The sequence below is a fragment of the Bos javanicus genome, chromosome 22 (genome assembly GCF_032452875.1).
Source record: "Bos javanicus breed banteng chromosome 22, ARS-OSU_banteng_1.0, whole genome shotgun sequence".
Taxonomy (NCBI): Eukaryota; Metazoa; Chordata; class Mammalia; order Artiodactyla; family Bovidae; genus Bos; species Bos javanicus.
Genome location: NC_083889.1, coordinates 57,351,849 through 57,371,304, shown reverse-complemented (window position 1 = coordinate 57,371,304; position 19,456 = coordinate 57,351,849). Strand labels below are relative to the sequence as shown.

Genomic DNA, 19,456 nt, shown 5'->3' with positions numbered 1-19,456 from the left:
CTGGAATTCCATCACCTCCACTAGCTTTGTTCGTAGTGATGCTTCCTAAGGCCCACTTGACTTCGCATTCCAGATGTCTGGCTCTAGGTGAGTGATCACACCATGGTGGTTATCTGGGTCATGAAAATCTTTTCTGTACAGCTCTTCTGTGTCTTCATCATCTTATTTCCTGTTTTTTCTTAGATCGTCACGGACTCTGCTTCTGTGGAGCGTTTGCTGGGGAAGACCGACGTCCAGCGGCCCCAGGTGGTGGAGTACTGTGTGGTGTGCGGCGACAAAGCCTCAGGTAAGCAGCGGTGGTCACGCGGGTGCACCTCAGGGGCCGGCATCACAGACCAGGTCCGGGCATCGGGGTGGGGGGTAAGAATGTGACTGTACTTTTCTTTATTGGGATGATGATGTCCATAAGCAGATCAGGTTGTCAGATTATAGGAATCAAAAGGAAAAGTCAGGAAACTGTCTGTGATTTGTAAATCATGGTTGACTGTGATTATTTTTGTACTAGTAAGAAGGTAATCAAGACTTCCCTCATGGTCCAGTGATTAAAAACATGCTTCCACTGGGTTTGATCTCTGGTAGAGAACTAAGATCCCACATACCCTTATGGCCAAAAAAAAAACGTAATCAGTCGTGAGCGTAGTCAGCATTTGCGCAGCGCTTTGCTCTTCCACAGGACGTCTGCTGCCCGTCCCGCCCCGGTCCACACTGCAGCTCGTCTCTCACGCCCTCACTATAACCCAGGGTGATAAACAGGAGGGAACGTGCCCTTGTGGCTGGAGTCCCAGTCGGGACCTCAGTGGTTGAGCGTGTGCTGTCGGATAAAGAGAAGGCTGCTCCAGCTGGCGGCCCAGCCCGGGGAGCGTAACACGCACAGCCCCTGTGTCTCTGGGGACACACTCCTGGGCCTCCACAGTCGGGAGGGGACGAGGGACCTCAGAAGAGGCCTGGCCCCAGCAGGAGCCGTTGACAGTAATGATGCCGGGGACACTGACCTGTGCTCTGTGGTCACTGCATTCATAGCAGCTTTGGGTACTTGGTGGTCCCGGTTTGAAAAAAAAAAACAGGTGAGCCAGGCCTCTGAAGAGGAGGACGAGCCCTGGTCAGGAAGGAAGCCCCAGCCCTGCCCGCTCCTGCCACAGCGCTCTCCCTTCTCTGCGCCTCCCCTGCGCAGCCTTTATCCTCGTTGCCCTTGTGTTCAGGCCTCTGGGCACTGGATGTGCTCTTTTCTAGTTGCTTCGTGACAGGCCTGTCTGACCCCTGTGTCTCTGAATCCCCATCTTCTTGCTCAACAAGGAGAGACCTGTAAAGATTTGAGCAGATGAATGAAGCTTGAGTGTACCAGAGGCCACAGAATCTGCTCAGCTTCCCCTTTCTGGGCTTAAAGCTCAACACAGGCTTGCAGTGCCTTTGTCTAGACATGAGAGGTCCCTCTACGGCCTCGAGAGCCCGAGGAAATCCACTGCAGGGAAAGAAGAAAGATGTGTGCAGAGTCACTTCAGCACCACTGTGCTCAGAGCCCCACAGTTGGGGCCCCCAGGTGCACAGCTGGAGAAGGGCCCCACACGTCGGGGCTCAGGGCAGTGGGCTGCGCTGCAGCTGCTTCCATGGTGACCCCGTGAACTCTGACCCTGCAGTGCAGTTGTGACCCTGGGTTACAGGAGAGCATGCTCGAGTCAGTCCCCACCGGGATTGTGACGAAAGGTAAACCGATGGGACTCTTTAGAGTTCAGAGACCCCAGAGTTAATAAGCCTAGGATAAAGATTTGTGCTTGGGACGTGTACCTCGAGGATGGAACCACCGTGAGCTGCAGGCGTGGTGGCCTTCCTGGGCCATGCGGTCACAGCCCCCACACCGCGTCCTCTGGTCACACCCCCGCCCGCCCCTGCCCCCAGGTTCATCTGCAGCCAGGACGGGACTCACAGAGGGAGTGAATGTGGACCGAGACCCCGGGGGCTGAGGAAGCGCAGGCTGCTGTCAGCTCCGCGCTGCTCCCAGCAGGACAGCGGAGCTGAGGGTTCCCAGCCAGGCTGCCCACCCAGCCCTCTCCACGGCCTCTGACGGGAGCCGAGCTTGGGCACGCCATCTGCCAGTGCCGGGTACCATGTCCGAGCTTGCGGCCTCCGTCGTGGCCTCGTAGGCTCCTCTGAAGGTGGGAGGAGGACGTGTAGGCCTGGGGGCCCGCAGTTGGCCTGTGGCTGCCAGCATGGGAGCCCACACAGCAGGCCCACAGATGTCCCTTCCTCTCTCAGGCCGCCACTATGGGGCTGTCAGCTGCGAAGGCTGCAAAGGTTTCTTCAAAAGGAGCGTGAGGAAAAACCTGACCTACAGCTGCCGGAGCAGCCAGGACTGCATCATCAACAAACACCACCGGAACCGCTGCCAGTTCTGCCGGCTGAAGAAGTGCCTGGAGATGGGCATGAAAATGGAGTGTGAGTAGCAGGGCTCACACCCACACGCGTTAACAAGAGGGGAGAATGAGGTCTCGGTGCGTGGCCTTCGAGTACGCCAAGACGACCGTGCCCCCTGGGGCTTCATTCCAGTTCACCCTTTGGGTCAGCTCGGTGGTGCGGCGACGCCGCTGCTGGGCAGGGTCAGTTTCCACAGTGAAATCTTTCCCGACATGCGGGAGCCAGCGTGCGTGTGTGGGGAGCAGACACAGGCTTTGGGGTGAAGCCGAGAGAAGGCAGCCCCGGCCCTGCCCCGGGAGCTGGGGGGCCTGGGCACGGCACATGCCCTCTGAGCCTCAGATCCCTGCCTGTGAAGTAGCGCCCTTGTCTTGCTGCGTCTGCCTCCCCTTTTCTTTCCCCGTGAAGGTCTGTTCTCTTCCGTTGTTTCTGGCACGTGTGCATGTACTCGTGCCAGACGCCGAAGGGAGAGGCTGCTGGTGTGACCCCCGCTGGCAGGTGGCGGAAGCTGTCCTGGCTGGAGCCGGGCATTAGGGTGCATCCTCCGCCCCAGGGGCGTGGGCAGCTCTGTTGGGCCCACTTGAGGGGCTGTTTCTCCCCCGGGAGAGAGTCCTGTGAGCAGCGAGAGTCTCCAGTGGAAGCTGAGCCAGGCATGTCTGCCATGGAGCTTATCATCCCCACAGCAGCGGGCTCAGCCCAGGGGAACCCCACCTCCCGCAGAGGGAGTGGCTTTTGTTGGTGTGGTGCTTTCTTCTCAACACAGGTGTTTCTGTTGTCACTTAAGCTGTGCAGAGTGAACGGAAACCCTTTGACGTGCAGCGGGAGAAACCAAGCAATTGTGCTGCGTCCACTGAGAAGATCTACATCCGGAAGGACCTGCGGAGTCCTCTGATAGCCACGCCGACGTTCGTGGCCGAGAAGGATGGGGCGAGGTCAGTGCCTGTGAACAGCCTGGGGGGCCCTGGAGCTGACGTGGGTGGTGCAGGTGATCCTTGTGGGGGGCTGATGGCCCCACCTTCGGGCCTCGGCCACCTAGTTGGAGCCGCTGCAGTCACAGCCCTGGATGGGCCCTCGGGGGGTGGGCTCAGGAGGGGTCCAGGATGGGGTCAGAGCTTCCTGTCTCAGGGGCTCGGATTACGTGCTGTAGTTCAGGCATCGTTCATGCAGGAAAACGGCTGTTCCGTGAGTCAGGATCGGGGCTCTTGCAGTAGAGATAAAAGGCGTGAGACCCAGGTGTGGTCTGGGCAGCACCACGGGTCAGTGACACGTTGTTTTTAGTGCGATCTCTCAAACCTAACTTTAAAGGAGCAGAGGGAAACGAGAAGCCCTGTTTTGTACTGTGGCGTGCCCCAGGGTTGGGAATGCCCTGCTGGTGCTCCGAGATCAGGTGGCAGCGCTGGGAGAGCCGAGAGGCGTGTCCACGTCCTGTCTTGGGCAGGCCCGGCTCCAGGCGCGTCTCCTTGCAGAGCAGGGCTGGCGGCTCGCTGGCGCCGAGTGAGCGAGCGAGCGCGTCCTCCGGCCTGGCCCGCAGATGCACAGGGTCAGTGCAGTGTGAACTCTGCACTAAACACTGGAAGCTACTCTGGGTTTCTTTATGTCTTAACTAGACAAACAGGTCTTCTTGATCCAGGGATGCTTGTGAACATCCAGCAGCCTTTGATCCGTGAGGACGGAACGGTTCTCCTGGCCACGGACTGCAAGGTGATGTCCCGCTCGCGCCCTTCCTGCTTCTGTCTCCACGCGGGCGCTCTGACGCGCACGCTGCTCACAGCTTCAGGGTGGAGGGTGTGCACTCCGCACCTCCGTGTCCTGGGTACAGCCGTGCTGTGGGCTGCTCATGGTCACAGCACGTCAGGAGCTAGCGTTCTCCTTGGCGAATGTTCTGTGGTCTCTTTTCTTCTGAGGTCTCTCCCCCGGTAATGCACTTGGGCAGACTGCCGGCCGGCTGGGGAAGCGCTGCCTCTCCTAAGACGGCCTCTGGCAGCAGCCCCCAGTTCCTCTGTAGTAGGCGACCACAGGAAGAAGTCCCGCCAGGGCTGACAGGGACAGAGCGGGGCAACTGCGGGGTACCCAGTGTGCAGACCCAGACGGTTGTCACCCTGAGACATAGACACTGGCTGCCTCCTGGGGAGGAGACTGAGGAGAGGGCTTTATCCTGGCAAGGGAGCCCACTGTGTCTATGGCCTGTGGTCCCTGACACAGCCCAAGTGACGGGGCGGCAGCTGCACTGAGCCCGAGGCCCTGCTCTGGAAGGAGCCCCTCGGGGACAGTGCCGGCCTCGCTCTGCCCCTCAGAGCCACAGCCGGGCCCCGTCTGCTCAGGCACACGCAGTGCGTCCCAGGGCGTCCTCTTGGGGCTAGGGGAAGGGGACGAGGACTGAGGGCCACTGAGGCCCGCTGCCTGCTCTGACCGTCTCCCGCAGGGCGGTCGGCCTCGTGGCCTCGGGCGCCGCTGAGCCGTCTCCCCAGGCGCGTGGCCTTCGCCTGGCAGACGGGTGGGGCATGACTGACCGCCTGGGCAGAGGGGCGGGCACACCAGGAGCAGGAAGTAGGGCCCGAGCGCCCCGAACTCCCGATGGCCGAGGACAGCACCCCGTCCCATGTGCCACCCACACAGAGGCCGGTGCAGAGCAGGTGCCCACCAGGCAGGGGCGACGGGAACCTTGAGGAGGTCAGGTCCATGAAGCGTGCAGCGCCCACTCTAACCGCTAACGGCTCGGAGTCAGCTGGGCAGCAGGAGTGAAGCACCGTGAGGACAGGCGGCCCAGTGCGCCCGCCCCGCAGGGCCCGCCCCAGGGGCACCGCAGAGCCCCTGAGGGCAGGTGTTCTCAGGAGCTGACTGGGAAGCTCTTTCCTATCAAATAATTATACATTCAAAATCATTTACTCTGAATAAAAGTAACGGTATCTCAAATACCACCGAGACCCATGCTCCCTTCGCCTCCTCTCCACGGGGCTGCGTCCTGCAGAGCAGTAAGTAGCTCAGGACCGTGGGCAGCTCACGGTACGGGCCCAGGCGTGGGGTCTCTTTCACTCTGCAGCGTACCTGTCACATGCTGTGTTCACATGAGAGAGATCAGATCCGTGTTCTGTTACGTGGTGGTTCTGTGATTCATTGATCGCTTTTCTGTTTATGATCTTTTCCACTGATTCTGCTCTTTCACGTGTGTAATCATGATACAGCAGACGTTTTTATTTATGTACCTTGATTTATGTTTTTTTTTTTTTTTTTTGGCTTTCTTTTTTAAAAAATTGAGATATTAATTCACACACCAGAAAAATTTACCCTTTGAGCGTGTAATTCGTGGTTTTCAGTATATTAACAAAATTGTTACAGCTGTTCCTACTAATTCTAGAGCATTCCGTCACCCCAGACAGAAAGCCTGAACCCACTAGCAGTCACTGCCCCTTCTCCCACTCTCAGCCCTGCAGCCGCTCGTGTGCTTCTGCCTGTGGTCTTGTCCGTACTGGGCCTTGCGTATAGAGGGAGCCGTGGGGCACGTGCCTCTGGGCCTGGCTGCGCTTGTGGCGTAATGTTCTCAGGGTTCACCGTGTCGCGGCCTCCGCAGTGCCGTTAAAGAGCGTGTCGTGTGGGTTACCCATTCGCAGCTGGTGAACGTCGCGTTTCTGCTTTTTGCCTCTTAGGAGTAATGCTGCTGTGAACGTTGTGTACAAGTGTTTGTGCACGTGTATTTTACCTTTTCTTACATACGTGCCTAGGAGCGGAATCGCTGTGGTCGGGTGACAGCTGTACGTTTACATTTTTGAGGAACTGCCAGGCTGTTCTCCAGCAGCTGTGCACTTTGTTCCTCCCGCTGCCCCCGCGTCCTTGCCAGCACTCGACATTAGATGTCTTTTGACTGTGACCATCCTAGTGGGTGTGATGTGACATTTCACTGTGGTTTTTATTTGCATTTTTTTTTTTTTGCATTTTTAACTAGCTTATTTGTCTTCCTGTTATTGAGCTGTTAGAGTTCTTTAGCTATTCTGGCTACTAGACCATCATCAGATGTATAATTTGCAAAAAGTTCCTCCCGTTTTGTGGGTTGTCTTTTGTGTGTGGGAGGAGAGTTGTCTTTTTACTTTACCGATAACCTTTTGAAGCACAAAGGTTTAAGCTTTGGCGACACCAGCTTGTCTGAGTGTCACCTTGTCTGTCCCTTGTCTGTCAGTTTACCTGGGTGTGGGTTTGTGTAACTGCCGTCACAGTCCAGATGCAGAAGTGGTTGATTACCAAGAGCGCTTCCTCTCACTGCCCACTGGAGTCACACCTTCGTAGAAGCTGCTTTTAGAACAAAATGATCCCTTCACTTTCCTGAGAGGCACGTGTGCATGTTCATCTTTAACATCACTGTTTTCTGGTTAACAGGCTGAAACAAGCCAGGGAGCCCTGGGCACACTGGCAAATGTAGTCACTTCCCTCGCCAACCTCAGTGGACCCCTTAACAACGGTGACACTGCAGAAACGCAGCCGGAGGACCAGTCTGCAAGTGAGATCACTCGGTACGGAGCCAGAGCGGAGGCCTCCCAACACACAGTCACGCTTTGCGAGGGCGGGGCAGCACTGGGTGCCTACCCCGTATTTAATGGCGGATTGCAGAACTGTCACAGGCCCCTGCGTGTCTGATTCTTCGTTTTAACTATGGGGACGTGGACCTGTTCAGGTTACGTGATACAAAACAGTCTGAAAACTTCATTCCAGATGATAAAGGAGACTGAGTAATTCAGGGGAAGCTCACGAGTCCAAGCGTGCCCGCCACTGTTTACTGGGCCTAAACGTCAGTAGCACAGTGCCTTTCTCACTTGTGCTTTAGCCTGATTTTCTCAAGCGGTGAGTCCAGAGCTGAGACAGAGCCCTCAGGGTGGACAGATACTGCGGTGAGATGGCACCAGGCGGCTGGACGCCCGTGCCCCCTGCCAGGGTGCACTCCCCACAGCCGGCAGTGAGATGGCACCTGTGCCCCCTGCCCGGGCACACTCCCCACAGCCGGCGGTGAGATGGCGCCAGGCGGCTGGACGCCCGTGCCCCCTGCCCGGGCACACTCCCCACAGCCGGCAGGTGCGTTTGCGCCTTTTCTGCGGGACCTGCCACTCCTGCCCGTCAGGCCAGGCCATGCGGGGGCCACTCGGGCAGCGGTCCTCAGGTTCCCTTGTGGTCTGGTAGAAGATGCCAGTCTGGATCCGGTGGAAAGAGGGCGGAATGTGAGCTAGGCCAAATTCCAGTTCTACCACTTAACTCCTGGTAGTCTTGGCAAAGTTAGCTTTCACATCTCTGAGATGGAGGGAATTATACCTTGGAGAGTAGTTCTGAAAAACAAAAATTATGTGTGAGAACAAATAACATCTAGCTTAGTGTCTGAGACCCTGGGGAGACACGCATGGCGGCCGCTGCTGCTCCTCTCAGGCAGAGGTAACTATCTCTTCCTGCTGGGCTGTTTTCCTAAAGGATGTCTCAGCTAGAGCGCTGCTCCTGGAAGTGGACTTACAGCACGTGCTTGCTCCCTTTCTGCTCGCAGGGCATTTGATACCTTAGCAAAGGCACTTAACACCACAGACAGCGCCTCGCCTCCGAGCCTGGCGGACGGGATCGACGGCAGCGGCGGCGGGGGCATCCATGTCATCAGCAGAGACCAGTCCACGCCCATCATTGAGGTCGAGGGCCCCCTCCTCTCAGACACTCACGTCACATTTAAGGTGAGGGCTTCCGCCTGCCTGCCGCGGTTAAAAACCAGACCTGGAAGTGAGCCCGTCCAGGTGGTGGCAGCCTTCTCGCCCGTCTTTGCTCGCCTGGCCATCTGGCTCTGCCGCTGACCCTGAGGCTGGTGTGGCCTCCTGTCGCTGCCAGGACAGGCCAAGGCAGGCTGCCCTGCCGTCCACCCTCCCAGGACAGCCTGGCTCCAGCATCAGCTTAGGCAGGCCCTTGGCTCCCACAGGCATTGTTCCCAGCTCTTGGGCCTGCCCTCCTGCCCGCTGGGGCCACCGAAAGTAGCTCTCACATACGCTTGGAGGCTGGTCAGGTCCCCAGGGCCCCCCTCTGCACTCACCTCCCGAGCCTCACGTCTCTCTTGAGGATACTCCCAGGCTCCCTGAGCCCCTAGTCTCGAGGTCTGCAGAGTGAGTCTTCAGTTCTCCAGTATTCTTCGCTAGAATGAACTCGTGAGTCCTTGCCCGCCGTTGCCCAGGGATCGAAGGGCAAGGGTCCCTGGGGGGACTCCAGCTGCAGAGGCATTCAAGCCCTTCTGGGACAGAGGGGCTCCTGGGGCCCAGCCCGGCCCCCTGGGTTGTGCTCTGCTCTGCCTCGCTGTTCCCTGACACCGCCTGCCAGTCCCTGCCCGCCCGCTCCCTCTGGACTTAGACTTGAACCTGCAGCTCAGAGTGGAACTGCTGAGAACCAGTGCCGGGAGGCAGTGTCAGGGAGCGTGTCCTTGTGGATGAGCTGGGCCCTGTCCCCCCGCTCTCCAGGCCCGTCAGACCCCAGCTCACTGGGTGGGCCCGCCTCCCGAGAGGGTCTGTACAGGGCTGGGTGCTGACAGGCCCCGGGCCGTGTGCCCTCTCCTGCAGCTCACGATGCCCAGCCCGATGCCCGAGTACCTCAACGTGCACTACATCTGCGAGTCGGCCTCACGCCTGCTCTTCCTCTCCATGCACTGGGCCAGGTCCATCCCCGCCTTCCAGGCCCTCGGGTGAGTGGCTCTTCCTCTCTGTGTCCCTGGCAGGACCTCCCCGGCTCCAGAAACGGCCCGGAAGGGGTCTGAGGGCCCTTCCAGTGTGTTCCTCTGTGAATGAACACAGTCAGCAGACTGGTGGCGAGAGACCGCCTTGGCTGCCAGGGCCGTGTCATCCCCCAGCCTTTCCTGCGCCTCCTCCACGCACCTCGGGCGTGCTGCCGGAGCAGGGACGGGTGGACGGAAGGCAGTTGTCCCCGAGTCTTGAGGCAGGGTCTCAGGGGGCCTTACTCGCGCTGTCCTGAGTGGAGACCCACCCCTCCCTGGGCAGTGACACGTCTCGAGCCTTGGGAGCTCCCCTTGGTCGCTGCAGCCTCTGGGGCCAGCCCCACCCAGGGCTGCTGAGAGAGTCGTCTGTCCTCAGAGGGACTTCAGGCGAGGCATCGTGTGGACGTGGCGTTCATGGAGAGCAGGCCTGAGCCCTCCAGAGGCCTCTGGCACACGCACGCCGACGGGACTTGGGTGGGGTGTGCAGGGCTTGGGGCAGGGGCAGTGGCCCCACACCCAGCCCGCCTCTGTGTCCCCAGGCAGGACTGCAACACCAGCCTGGTGCGGGCCTGTTGGAACGAGCTCTTCACCCTCGGCCTGGCCCAGTGCGCCCAGGTCATGAGCCTCTCCACCATCCTGGCTGCCATCGTCAACCACCTGCAGAACAGCATCCAGGAAGGTAGGGCCAGCCTATCCCAGCGCCGCCCGGGGCTGAGGGGCGTTCACGTCGCCACCGGTTTTAGTGTTTAAATTCCTACCCGGCTGCTGCTTTTCCTGTAACAAAGATGAAAGGGAAAAGGTGCTGAGTTCTGATGCAGACATTCTGTGCTGTTTTCAGAGTAGTCACCATCTCTGTCTTGATGTTCATGGACAGGTTACCCTTTGATGCAGCTCACAAACCCTCAGGACCCTGTGGATTAGAAACTGTTCCTCGGGGCTGCATGTGGGAGACCAGGTCCCAGGGAGGGCTGGGCCCTGGGGCACAGGCCCGGGCCCACGGCACGGGGCGCACCGTGAGGTCGGGGCCGCGTCAGGGCTCGGAGGCAGCCTGTGTGGCCCCTGCGTGCTGTGTGCCCGCGGCACCCTGAAGACTGTCGGGTGCCCGCGCTGCCCAGGGTCTAGGCTGACCCTGCGCGTCACACCTGCCGCCGAGCTGGAGCCGGCCACCCTCCTCGCTGGGCGTCCTGGTGCTGGAGGCGCCTAGTCACACCTTCGTGTTCCTAGTTACTTCTTCAGAAGTTACATAGAGGTAACTTTTATAACCTGTTGCATTTTACAGAGTTTTAGATTTGTTCACAAATGAGCTTTAGTTTTATTTCTAACTGAACATAACACTACCTTCAGCAAGACACTGTCATGAAGACTAAACCAGACAGTAAACGAAACTGTTGTAGCAACTAAAAAATGCCAAGGTGTTCAGGTCGGCACATGTTTATTCAGTGCCTGCTGAGACTTAGAAAGAACTGATCTCGATGGGATCTGGCATGTGGGCCTCAGCACGTGCGGGCCACAGGGCTGCCCAGGGAGAGTCACTGTCCGGGGGCGGGGTGGTGGGGACACAGCGGAGCAGAGTATGGGTGCCTACAGCCACCTCCCCTACAGCTGGAAAACGGGGCTCTTGAGATAACTGATTTTTCATTTAAAAGTGAAATTCTCTCCTTTATTCCAATCTGTGTCCCTCCAAGAACCTAGCTCCTTTACTGTTCTCACCAGCCTTTCTCAGAGGATGTCTGTGTTGATTTCTAGATAAACTTTCTGGAGACCGGATAAAGCAAGTCATGGAGCACATCTGGAAGCTCCAGGAGTTCTGTAACAGTATGGCGAGACTGGATATAGACGGCTATGAGTATGCATACCTTAAAGCTATAGTTCTCTTTAGCCCCGGTAAGATATGCGGTGGTCACTCGCGGCGGGTTCCCACCTGAGCTACTGATAGTTCGCACACGGGCGTGTTGCCAGGCTGCCAGCAGCGTAGAGCCCCACGTGCCCGACTGTTCCCACAGCACGTGTGCTTTGCTGACTGCTAACGTCAACAGGACATTTGTTACAATTGTTTTTATAGTCCCAATGTTGTAGTAAGTTCCTATGTTCAATAGACGTCATTTGAATCCTAACAGATAGGATCATTTGTATCTCGTTGGCCAAATGAGACCACAGCTTACAAAACTGAGTAACATTTAGCCTTTTGTACCCACGGGTTCCACACTGGTGGATTCAGCCAACCACAAATCAGAAATACTCAAGGGCCGCCCCTGGCCATCCAGTGGTTGAGACTCCGAGATTCCAGCGCAGGGCGCCCCGTTTCAGTCTCTGGTTGGGGAACTAAGTTTCTACATTCTTTGTGGCCAAAAAAACAAAAGGAAAAAAATGTTCCAGGAGTTCGAAAGTAATATGCTGCTGCTGCTAAGTCGCTTCAGTCGTGTCCAACTCTGTGCGACCCCATAGACGGCAGCCCACCAGGCTCCCCCGTCCCTGGGATTCTCCAGGCAAGAACACTGGGGTGGGCTGCTATTTCCTTCTCCAACAAAAGTAATATAGAGGGGATTTAAAAGTATACGGACAGATGTGTAGGTTACATGCACGTTCGACGTAAAGGACAGCAGGGGATCTGGGGGCGGGTCCCAGAACCAATCCCCTGTAGCTACCACGGGACAGCGAGCCCCCAGCCACTGCCCTCTGCCGGCCGTGCTCTCGCCAAGGTTTAGCTGTGTTGGCACATACTCCAGCACAGACGCACCCTGCCCACGTTTACCTGCAGTCTCTGCAGGGCAGCAGCTGCAGGGCACGCCGAAAGGCTGGTCACAGCAGAGAGGCAGCGGAGCTGCGGGTGACAGTAAGTGGCTGCGGCCAGCCTTGCTCACTGCCCCGTGGCCATTCGAGCCTCCTGAGAGGCCCCAGCTTACCCTCTCCACCCCACACCTGCCAGCCTCCTACTCGGGAACGAGGAAATAGCTGACTGAACGGGAGACACTACATGTTGGCGTGTCTAGAAAGCAGATGGTGACTCCCGATTCTGTATGTGTTTCCTAGAGTAGGTAGGAAGTCACGGGTCTAGAGCCAACCCCAGTGGGACCGCGGAGGCTGGTGTGACTACTTGGGGCTGGGCACCCGGGGAACCTGCAGGTCTCGGCAGAGCAGAGGAGGGACCAGCGTTCTAGCAGCAGTCTCTGACCTAGACCAGCCCCCAGAGCTCAGTCTGTTGCACTTGAGGAGTCTGTCAGAAGTGTGATTAAAAAGAAGTACTAAGAAGTCTGCACGTGAGGCTTTCCAAATACACAGAGGGCAATCTGCCGTCCTTTTCTTCCTTCAGATCATCCAGGTTTGACCAGCACAAGCCAGATTGAAAAATTCCAAGAAAAGGCGCAGATGGAGCTGCAGGACTACGTTCAGAAAACCTACTCGGAAGACACCTACCGGTGAGGCACACGGGCAAGACGGGGGCGAGGCTGGACCTAGCTGCAGATATCAGTTACGTTGGCCTTCCACTTCTGGCAGCCCGGTAGAGCCTCCGTTCGATCACACTTTAATTCTTGCGTTTTCTCGGTGACAGTAGAGTGCGGAGGATCAGGAAGCCCAGGCCGTCCCAGTGTTGCTGGGTGACTGTGGGCGAGACCTGGGGTTGGGAGTCGTCCTCTTGTTTGGGGCTAACAGTGCCTGTGAGACATGAGTTCTCACAGGGACCGCCCCCGAGTCCAGAAGAGTCATCAGCTCTGCCCCTGGCTCCCCACGCACTGAGGAGACGGTGCTAGCTAGAGCGCTTGACACAGGAGTCCATTGACAGAAACCAAATCTGACCCCAACAGCACGCAACTGGGTTGTACAAAATAATCATCCACTCCCTGCGTAAATTAGTATTTTAAAAATTCCTTTATTCAAGTGCAAGCTTATCATGTTTGGGCCCCAGGGACCTCTGCCCAGCCTGGCTGGCAGAGAGCCTGCTCCTGCTTTAGGCACGCTGCCATGGCCAGACACAGCTTTTGCCAAAGCAAGATCCATTTTGTACTAGCATCTTTTTCACTTAATATTCAGCAAGTATGTATATATTCTTTAAGTCGTTTTCCGTGGCTGAGGAGATGCCACAGCTTCTCCACCATTTCCCTCCTGATGAAAGTGCCCTGCAGCACAGCGTCCCAGCGCCCGCCCCTCTGGGCGCTGCCGGTGGATTGGCCCGTCCAGGGAGCTGCAGGACAGGGCCGTGGTGTGCCTTCCTGGGGCTCCTTCAGAATAAACATCTTACTGCTTTCCTTTTAATCACAATGCTAAATGAACACTGGAAATTAGAGCAACACAGAAAAGGTTTTAATTGATAAAAATCACTTAAAATCCCAATACCCAGAGGTCAACAGTTAGCATTTTGGTGACTGTCCTTCTGAGTCCTTTACTCACACACACGTCCAAACATGATTCCTGCTGGTGCACATCCCACTGTTAAGCGTCTATTCAGCTGTGTGTCATGCAGTTCTTATCAGTGAATATAGACTTCGATTCTCCTCCTCAACGTGTGTAGTGATTCGAAAGGTTAGTTTAACCTACCTTCATTAACAGGTTGCCAGGGTTTTTTTTGGTGGGGTTGGGGAGAGTTGTTATAAACAAAGAAGGGAACATATTTGTACATCACCATTGCACTCACGATAAAGTCCTGCAAGAGCGACTGTTGAAATCAGGAAAGCACGAGCAGACACTGGCGGTTTGGTTCGGTCCCGAGGGCTGCAGACAGGCCCTGTCTGGGTGAAGCCTGGAGTGCCGCAACCCCGCCCCCTCTAACGACCCCCCTTTTACAGGTTGGCCCGCATTCTCGTCCGCCTGCCGGCACTCAGGCTGATGAGTTCCAGCATAACGGAAGAGCTGTTTTTTACTGGCCTCATTGGCAACGTTTCGATAGACAGCATCATCCCCTACATCCTCAAGATGGAGACAGCGGAGTATAACGGCCAGATCACCGGAGCCAGCCTATAGCGCACAGCCCGCCCTGCCGAGGAGCGCCGGGGCCGCTGAGACACAGACCGTAGAGTAGTGGTGTTGTGGTATGTGCAAATACTCCATATGTTAGCTTTTCCCACCTGGCTTCTCCGCATCTGTTAGTCCCAGACAGTAGCCACTAAAAGACTCGTAGGATCCGCTCCTGCCGTAAGAGATGTTTTAATGCCTTTTGATGAAGCAACAGATTTTTAAACAATCTTTTAACTCAATTTGTATCCAGAAATTCTCAAAGGGCAAAAAACAAAAGCAAAGTTTTATAATGTCAGAGACTAGTATTAAAACTAAAAGAACCGAAGAGAACGGTATGTGTGTATATATTACAGTGTCCTTGGGATAGCTACTATGACCAGGGTAATAATACTAGCACTTTGTAAGCACTTCCTATCAATGTATAATGTTAGCAACACCTTGCCAATGTGCAGGGCAGATGGAAAACTGTGTCTGTCTTTTGCCGAAATGCTAATGGTTTCTGTGAAAATGCAGTAGGGTACGGGAGACAATCACTTGCTCAAGGGAGTCCTTCCTGACCGCGCACGCTGCTACTGGCAGCCGAGCCCCAGGCGTGGAGGAGGTGGCAGTGCGGGGGCACACGTGTGCTGCTCTGAACCCGAAGCTTCCTCGGCCCAAGCGCATCCTGACGGGTTCCCTGGTCTGTGATGGGCCTCCGCGGGCTCCTCTGTGACTGGTTCTCAGAACTGGATTCAACCACCAATTCCTGCGGCAACCAAAAACATCGCTGCATCACTTCCGCTGCTCACGGCAGATGGAGTGGTCTGCCCAGCAAGTGCAAGGTGGGCCTTCTGAACACTTGTTGGGCCTCCCACTGCAGACTTCGGGGGAGGGCCGGGAGGGCTGTCATCTCCGCGGTGCACGCCCCGCGCCTGGCCAGGCCGCAGCTGACCGGTGGGGCCATGCAGCGCGGCTCTCAGCATCTCCAGGCCCACACTGCCTCGGGCGGCAGGCTTCTCGACGCTCCTGGTGCGGCACGCTGGGGTCCTCCAGGGCTGTGTCCACAGATGACCCCTGGCGTGTTTTAGATAATGGATGAAAAGGCAGGCTGCCTGCTCCTTAAAAACAGCCTTTAACCCCAAAGTCATCTTAGTGACCATTGTTTTATTAAAACAGAATGCAGTTATTGGGAAGTTTACCTAGAGAAAAGTGCTCACAGATGCCCCTGGTTGTAAGCAAGCGGCAGGTTTCTCCTGGGAAGCAGAGCCAGGCTGCATGAGGTGCCCGCGCTGTGTGTGGCCCAGTCAAGGGAGGACAGTGAGGCCAGGTTTGCAGCTCTTAAACCTTTGGATCAGATGGTCCCTCCTAGGCCCAGGGCAGACGAGCAGCAGGGTGGCGTGACGCCGGGGAGGGAAGGTGGTTGCCAGGCCACCACATGGGCTCGAGGCAGAACCAGATGGCGCCCCGTTGCCGTCGGGAGCACTTAGAGAGTCATTGGTGGGAATTAAGTGGGAACACTGTCTCCAACTTACAGATATTCCTGTTTGTATCTCATTATCGTTTACTGTTCATGCTTTGAAGCAAGTCTTAGAGAAAAGTGTAGTACCCATTGTAAAATGATGGAAAGGATTTAATATTGCCAGCTTACAATTTTGGTTTTCTAATTTCAGAGTGACTTAAGTTTCAAAAGTAAGATGGGACGCTGGCCGAAAGGGTGGCCAGGGTGGGTCTCCATCTCTGCCTGGGAGGGCTTGCGCAGAGGCACTCTTACATAGTGAGGTGCACGCCTGTCTGTCCTGATTTCTGATGGGAGCATGTCTGAGGGTCCTGGAGCAGCTCCCTGGGAACACGTGTTGTCCTGTGTCACATCTTTTAGGTCTGAGCTCTCAGTGATGGTTAGGTCAACACTGGCCTGCTCTCTGGGGCATCATCCTGTCTCTGTGAGGCCTTTACACTCAGGTGGCCTTAGGTATTAGGGCAGCTTAGCCAAGACCTGAGCCGAGGTGCTGTTGAGACAGGCTGGGAGTAGAAGGTGGGAGCGGCGGGGAGACAGTGAACACTGGGATAGGCACGTGCCCCGCGCCCGCAGGATGCCCTGGGACAGTCGCCGATTCTAACCGGGTCCTGCGCCCGAGTCCCCACGCTGCTGATGGCTGACTCCAGTGGACCATTCTGGGCTCTGAACACTCTTTAGTGTCCCAGATCGCCTTGGCCTTACTTTGAAGTGGTCTTTTCCTTAAAAGTCGGTTCCACACAACCTGAATTCTCACCGCCCCTAATCATTTCAAACCTTTTGACAGCAGGCCCATCCCTTTCCTGTCAAATTGGTTAAGAAGAGCCCAAAATCAAAAATTATTTAGAGAGACTGGAAGCCAATACCTAGCCTCAACTTTCACAGGGCTCTTCACCTGTTAGTAGTTTGTGAGACTCTGATTCGGGGAAGAGAGCGCGCCCTCTGCATCTGAGTGACCATTCACACCTGCCTTCTGGTGGCCCCACCGCAGAGCAGAGGGGACGAGGGCACCTGAGGGAGGCGAGGATGGACGCGCGGTGTTGCTTCCTGAGGACGCGGGCTCTGCTCCAGGGGCGTCTCAAATAGCGGGGACAGTTACATGTTCAAAGTGTGGAGTTCTTTACATGTAACATAACAAGATGACATAGAGAAAGACCAAATTACTCAAGCAGGTATTTTCCAAGGTATTCCTGGAAAGTATTTTTAAGGAAGTGTGTGGGGTTTTTTGGGGGGAGGGGGGTCTACATTGTTTATTTTCTAACCTCTGCCAGGAGCTGTGGTCAGGGTCCTTTCTGTCCGGGTTTTTGGATCTGGTCTCACGTAGTCACCCTTGGATGTTGTGTGATCGCCCTGGAGAGGCACTGGTCTCTAGCCCGTCAGTATTAAACGTGGCCTCTGGCGAGGGTTGTGTGGCAGAGCCAGGTGCCCGTGGGGCTCTCGCGGTGTCCAGTGCTCCTGTCCTGGCCTTTGGGGGAACGCCTAGCAGAGCACTCTTGCTTCCACCCTACCCTCGGCCTCACAGGCAGCCCTTGGCTGAGGACCCAAATTCCAGGGCCTGAGGACAGATGAGAGCCTAGGAGCATGCTGCCCGTTTGCCAGGGGGAGTGGCCTTATGTGCGCTGGGGCTACAGGTGACATCTTCTGATGTGCACGTCTTTACTCTGGAGGCTGCTGCCCTCCCAACCTGGGAAGGCCCGACAAGGCAGGGCAGCCACCCACATCCTCCAGGGTCCCACTTCCCTTCCCCACTGACTGTGCGACTCTGAAAATGTCTTAACTTTGATGTCAGTTTGCAGCGTCAGCCTCTCCTCACAACAGAGCGGCCTGAGTCTTTTGTACACAGGGTCCCGGGCTTCCTCACCCGTGCCTCCTCCTAGCGGGCACTTCTGTGTGTCCAGCCCTGGGGTCCCTGCACTGGCGTTGTGTGTGCAGATTTATAGGCTTGTATGACTGACTGAATGTACATGTGTTTATACCTTCTCTGTATGTACAGTGTATATAGCATATGTGTACATAGATGTATATTCTGTATACAGACACGTAGCCACATAGCCAGACCGCTTACGTTTTACAGAGAATCTATGATCGAGTTGCTACAGTCATTGACGTGGGTGTTCTTGGTCCCTCAGCAGGATGGATTTGCTGACATTTTCCTTGGGGTGAGCCTGGCTGGGAAAGGCCCTGCCCTCCACCAGGGCCAGGAAGCTGGAAGACATTAGTTTATCCCAGTGTCCAAAACGAGGTGGGGATCGGTAACCTAGTTGTTACACATCTATTTACAGCCTAACTGGGAGGACCTTGGCAGGAGTGGTGTTGGCCTCTCACGCACTCAGCCCAAGACAGAGAACACCTGTGTGGTGGGCCCTGACTCCCAGTGTGGTGGAAGCCGCCCACACGTGCTCTGGGACTCTCTCTACCACAGCTACAAAACAAGTATTCTTGAAAAATAAGCATGAATGTTGAGCTAACTCCTATGGCATATAAATTACAGATCTTTTATTTCTCTAACTGTAGCATGTGAATAAAATTCACTGCCCTTATTCCTAAATTATGATTCTAAAATTTTAAAATTTCAGATAAAACTTGCATTCTAGTGCAGATATGTACCTTAACACTACAGATGCCGAATCGTCCTTGTCCGGGTCTGTTCCGATGAACTCTCCCCATTAATCGAGCTTTAAGCCGAGACACCGCACTCGGGAGCCAGGGCCCAGCAGGAGTTGCTCACACACCTGTAAGCAGGAGACCTGAATGGTGGGAAGGCCGAAAGCCAGCCTGCTGGAAGGATCACTGGATAAGTACGAAAACTCAGACACCACAGGCTACTTAAAAAAAAAACACGAAGCTTATTGAAACGTTTGAAAATAGTGCGTTGAGACCACAGTCCTCGGTGCCTTTGTGAGACGGCGGGTGTGCAGCCTTCAGCTTCCCGAGGCTTTGATGTGACAAAGCTCCTGCTAACTTCAGTGGCCTCATCCCATTCCCACGTCCTTACCTGTCGTGACAATCACTCTATAGAAGGGGGCTCTCCAGTCAAAATACAAGTGGAAGCTTAGCAGTCTCTAAAGGAATCTGCAGAAGTTCTCCTTGGGGCTATGTACCTTAACTAGTCTAGTAATAAACTCTCAGTTTTAAGAGTATTTTAGGGGTGAGGAATGTCTGAGATATGCTAGGAAAAAAGGCTCAGCAATATTTATCAATTGACAGACTGTGATAAAGCTTAACACTTGGATGACATTTGGAAATATATAAAAAATGGCTTTTCTTTAGAAAAGTGTCATCAATTATTTTAACAACCAGAGCACTCACAGACTCAAATGCTGCTGCCACACACAGCTCAAGAGCTCGAGTATTTTTCTACAGTCTCTGTTCTCCCAGTTATCTTGTGAACCAGTGTTCAACTAGTTTTATACCTGAAAGCTGCAGTTTTCATAGTACAAACCATCGTTTTTACCTGTAGTTCAGAGCTCTCTGTTAAAATGTACCTGCATTACCAACCCCTTTAAAAGAAGTGTGTTAAAGGAAAACTTGGGTGTGACTTTCTTGGGACCGTTTCTGTAACCTCTGCCCTTCACAATACAGAATATACTGTTTATGCCATCACGTTTTAATTCCAGGTTTAAAATCTGTTGAAAGCTGTAGCTTGAAATCAGCTTTGTTTATGTGATGGCATTTAAAAAATAGCATGTTCTTTTTAAACTGAATTTTATATCTGATCAATGTCTTCAGTCTTGAAGAAGAATTTGCATTGTTGTGTTTGTATATAGAGTATTGCAGTGCATGAATTAGCTTTATGCATTTTATTAAATGCTGTTTCAATGTGGCATTATCGTTGTGGCTTAATACTACTACCTAAATGAGGTTTATACTATTAAAAGTGAATTAAAAACTCATAA

At 55.1% G+C, this 19,456-nt stretch overlaps 1 protein-coding gene across 10 annotated transcripts in view; it reads left to right on the top strand.

Annotated features, from left to right (window-relative positions):
- Positions 1-19,456, top strand: part of NR2C2 (nuclear receptor subfamily 2 group C member 2) — a 113,623-nt gene extending 94,167 nt beyond the window's left edge. For 8 of the 10 annotated variants that reach the window (XM_061397217.1, XM_061397224.1, XM_061397221.1 and 5 more), the window contains 11 exons: positions 184-286; positions 2,251-2,430; positions 3,191-3,338; positions 4,014-4,107; positions 6,775-6,908; positions 7,922-8,099; positions 8,967-9,088; positions 9,658-9,797; positions 10,865-11,002; positions 12,429-12,534; positions 13,900-19,456. In XM_061397217.1, coding sequence (XP_061253201.1) covers positions 184-286; positions 2,251-2,430; positions 3,191-3,338; positions 4,014-4,107; positions 6,775-6,908; positions 7,922-8,099; positions 8,967-9,088; positions 9,658-9,797; positions 10,865-11,002; positions 12,429-12,534; positions 13,900-14,074 — 1,518 coding nt within the window. In that variant the 3' untranslated portion in view covers positions 14,075-19,456. Of the gene's footprint in view, positions 1-183; positions 287-2,250; positions 2,431-3,190; positions 3,339-4,013; positions 4,108-6,774; positions 6,909-7,921; positions 8,100-8,966; positions 9,089-9,657; positions 9,798-10,864; positions 11,003-12,428 lie in introns of all 10 variants that reach the window. The other 2 variants (XR_009732592.1, XM_061397225.1) reach the window with 2 other exon arrangements.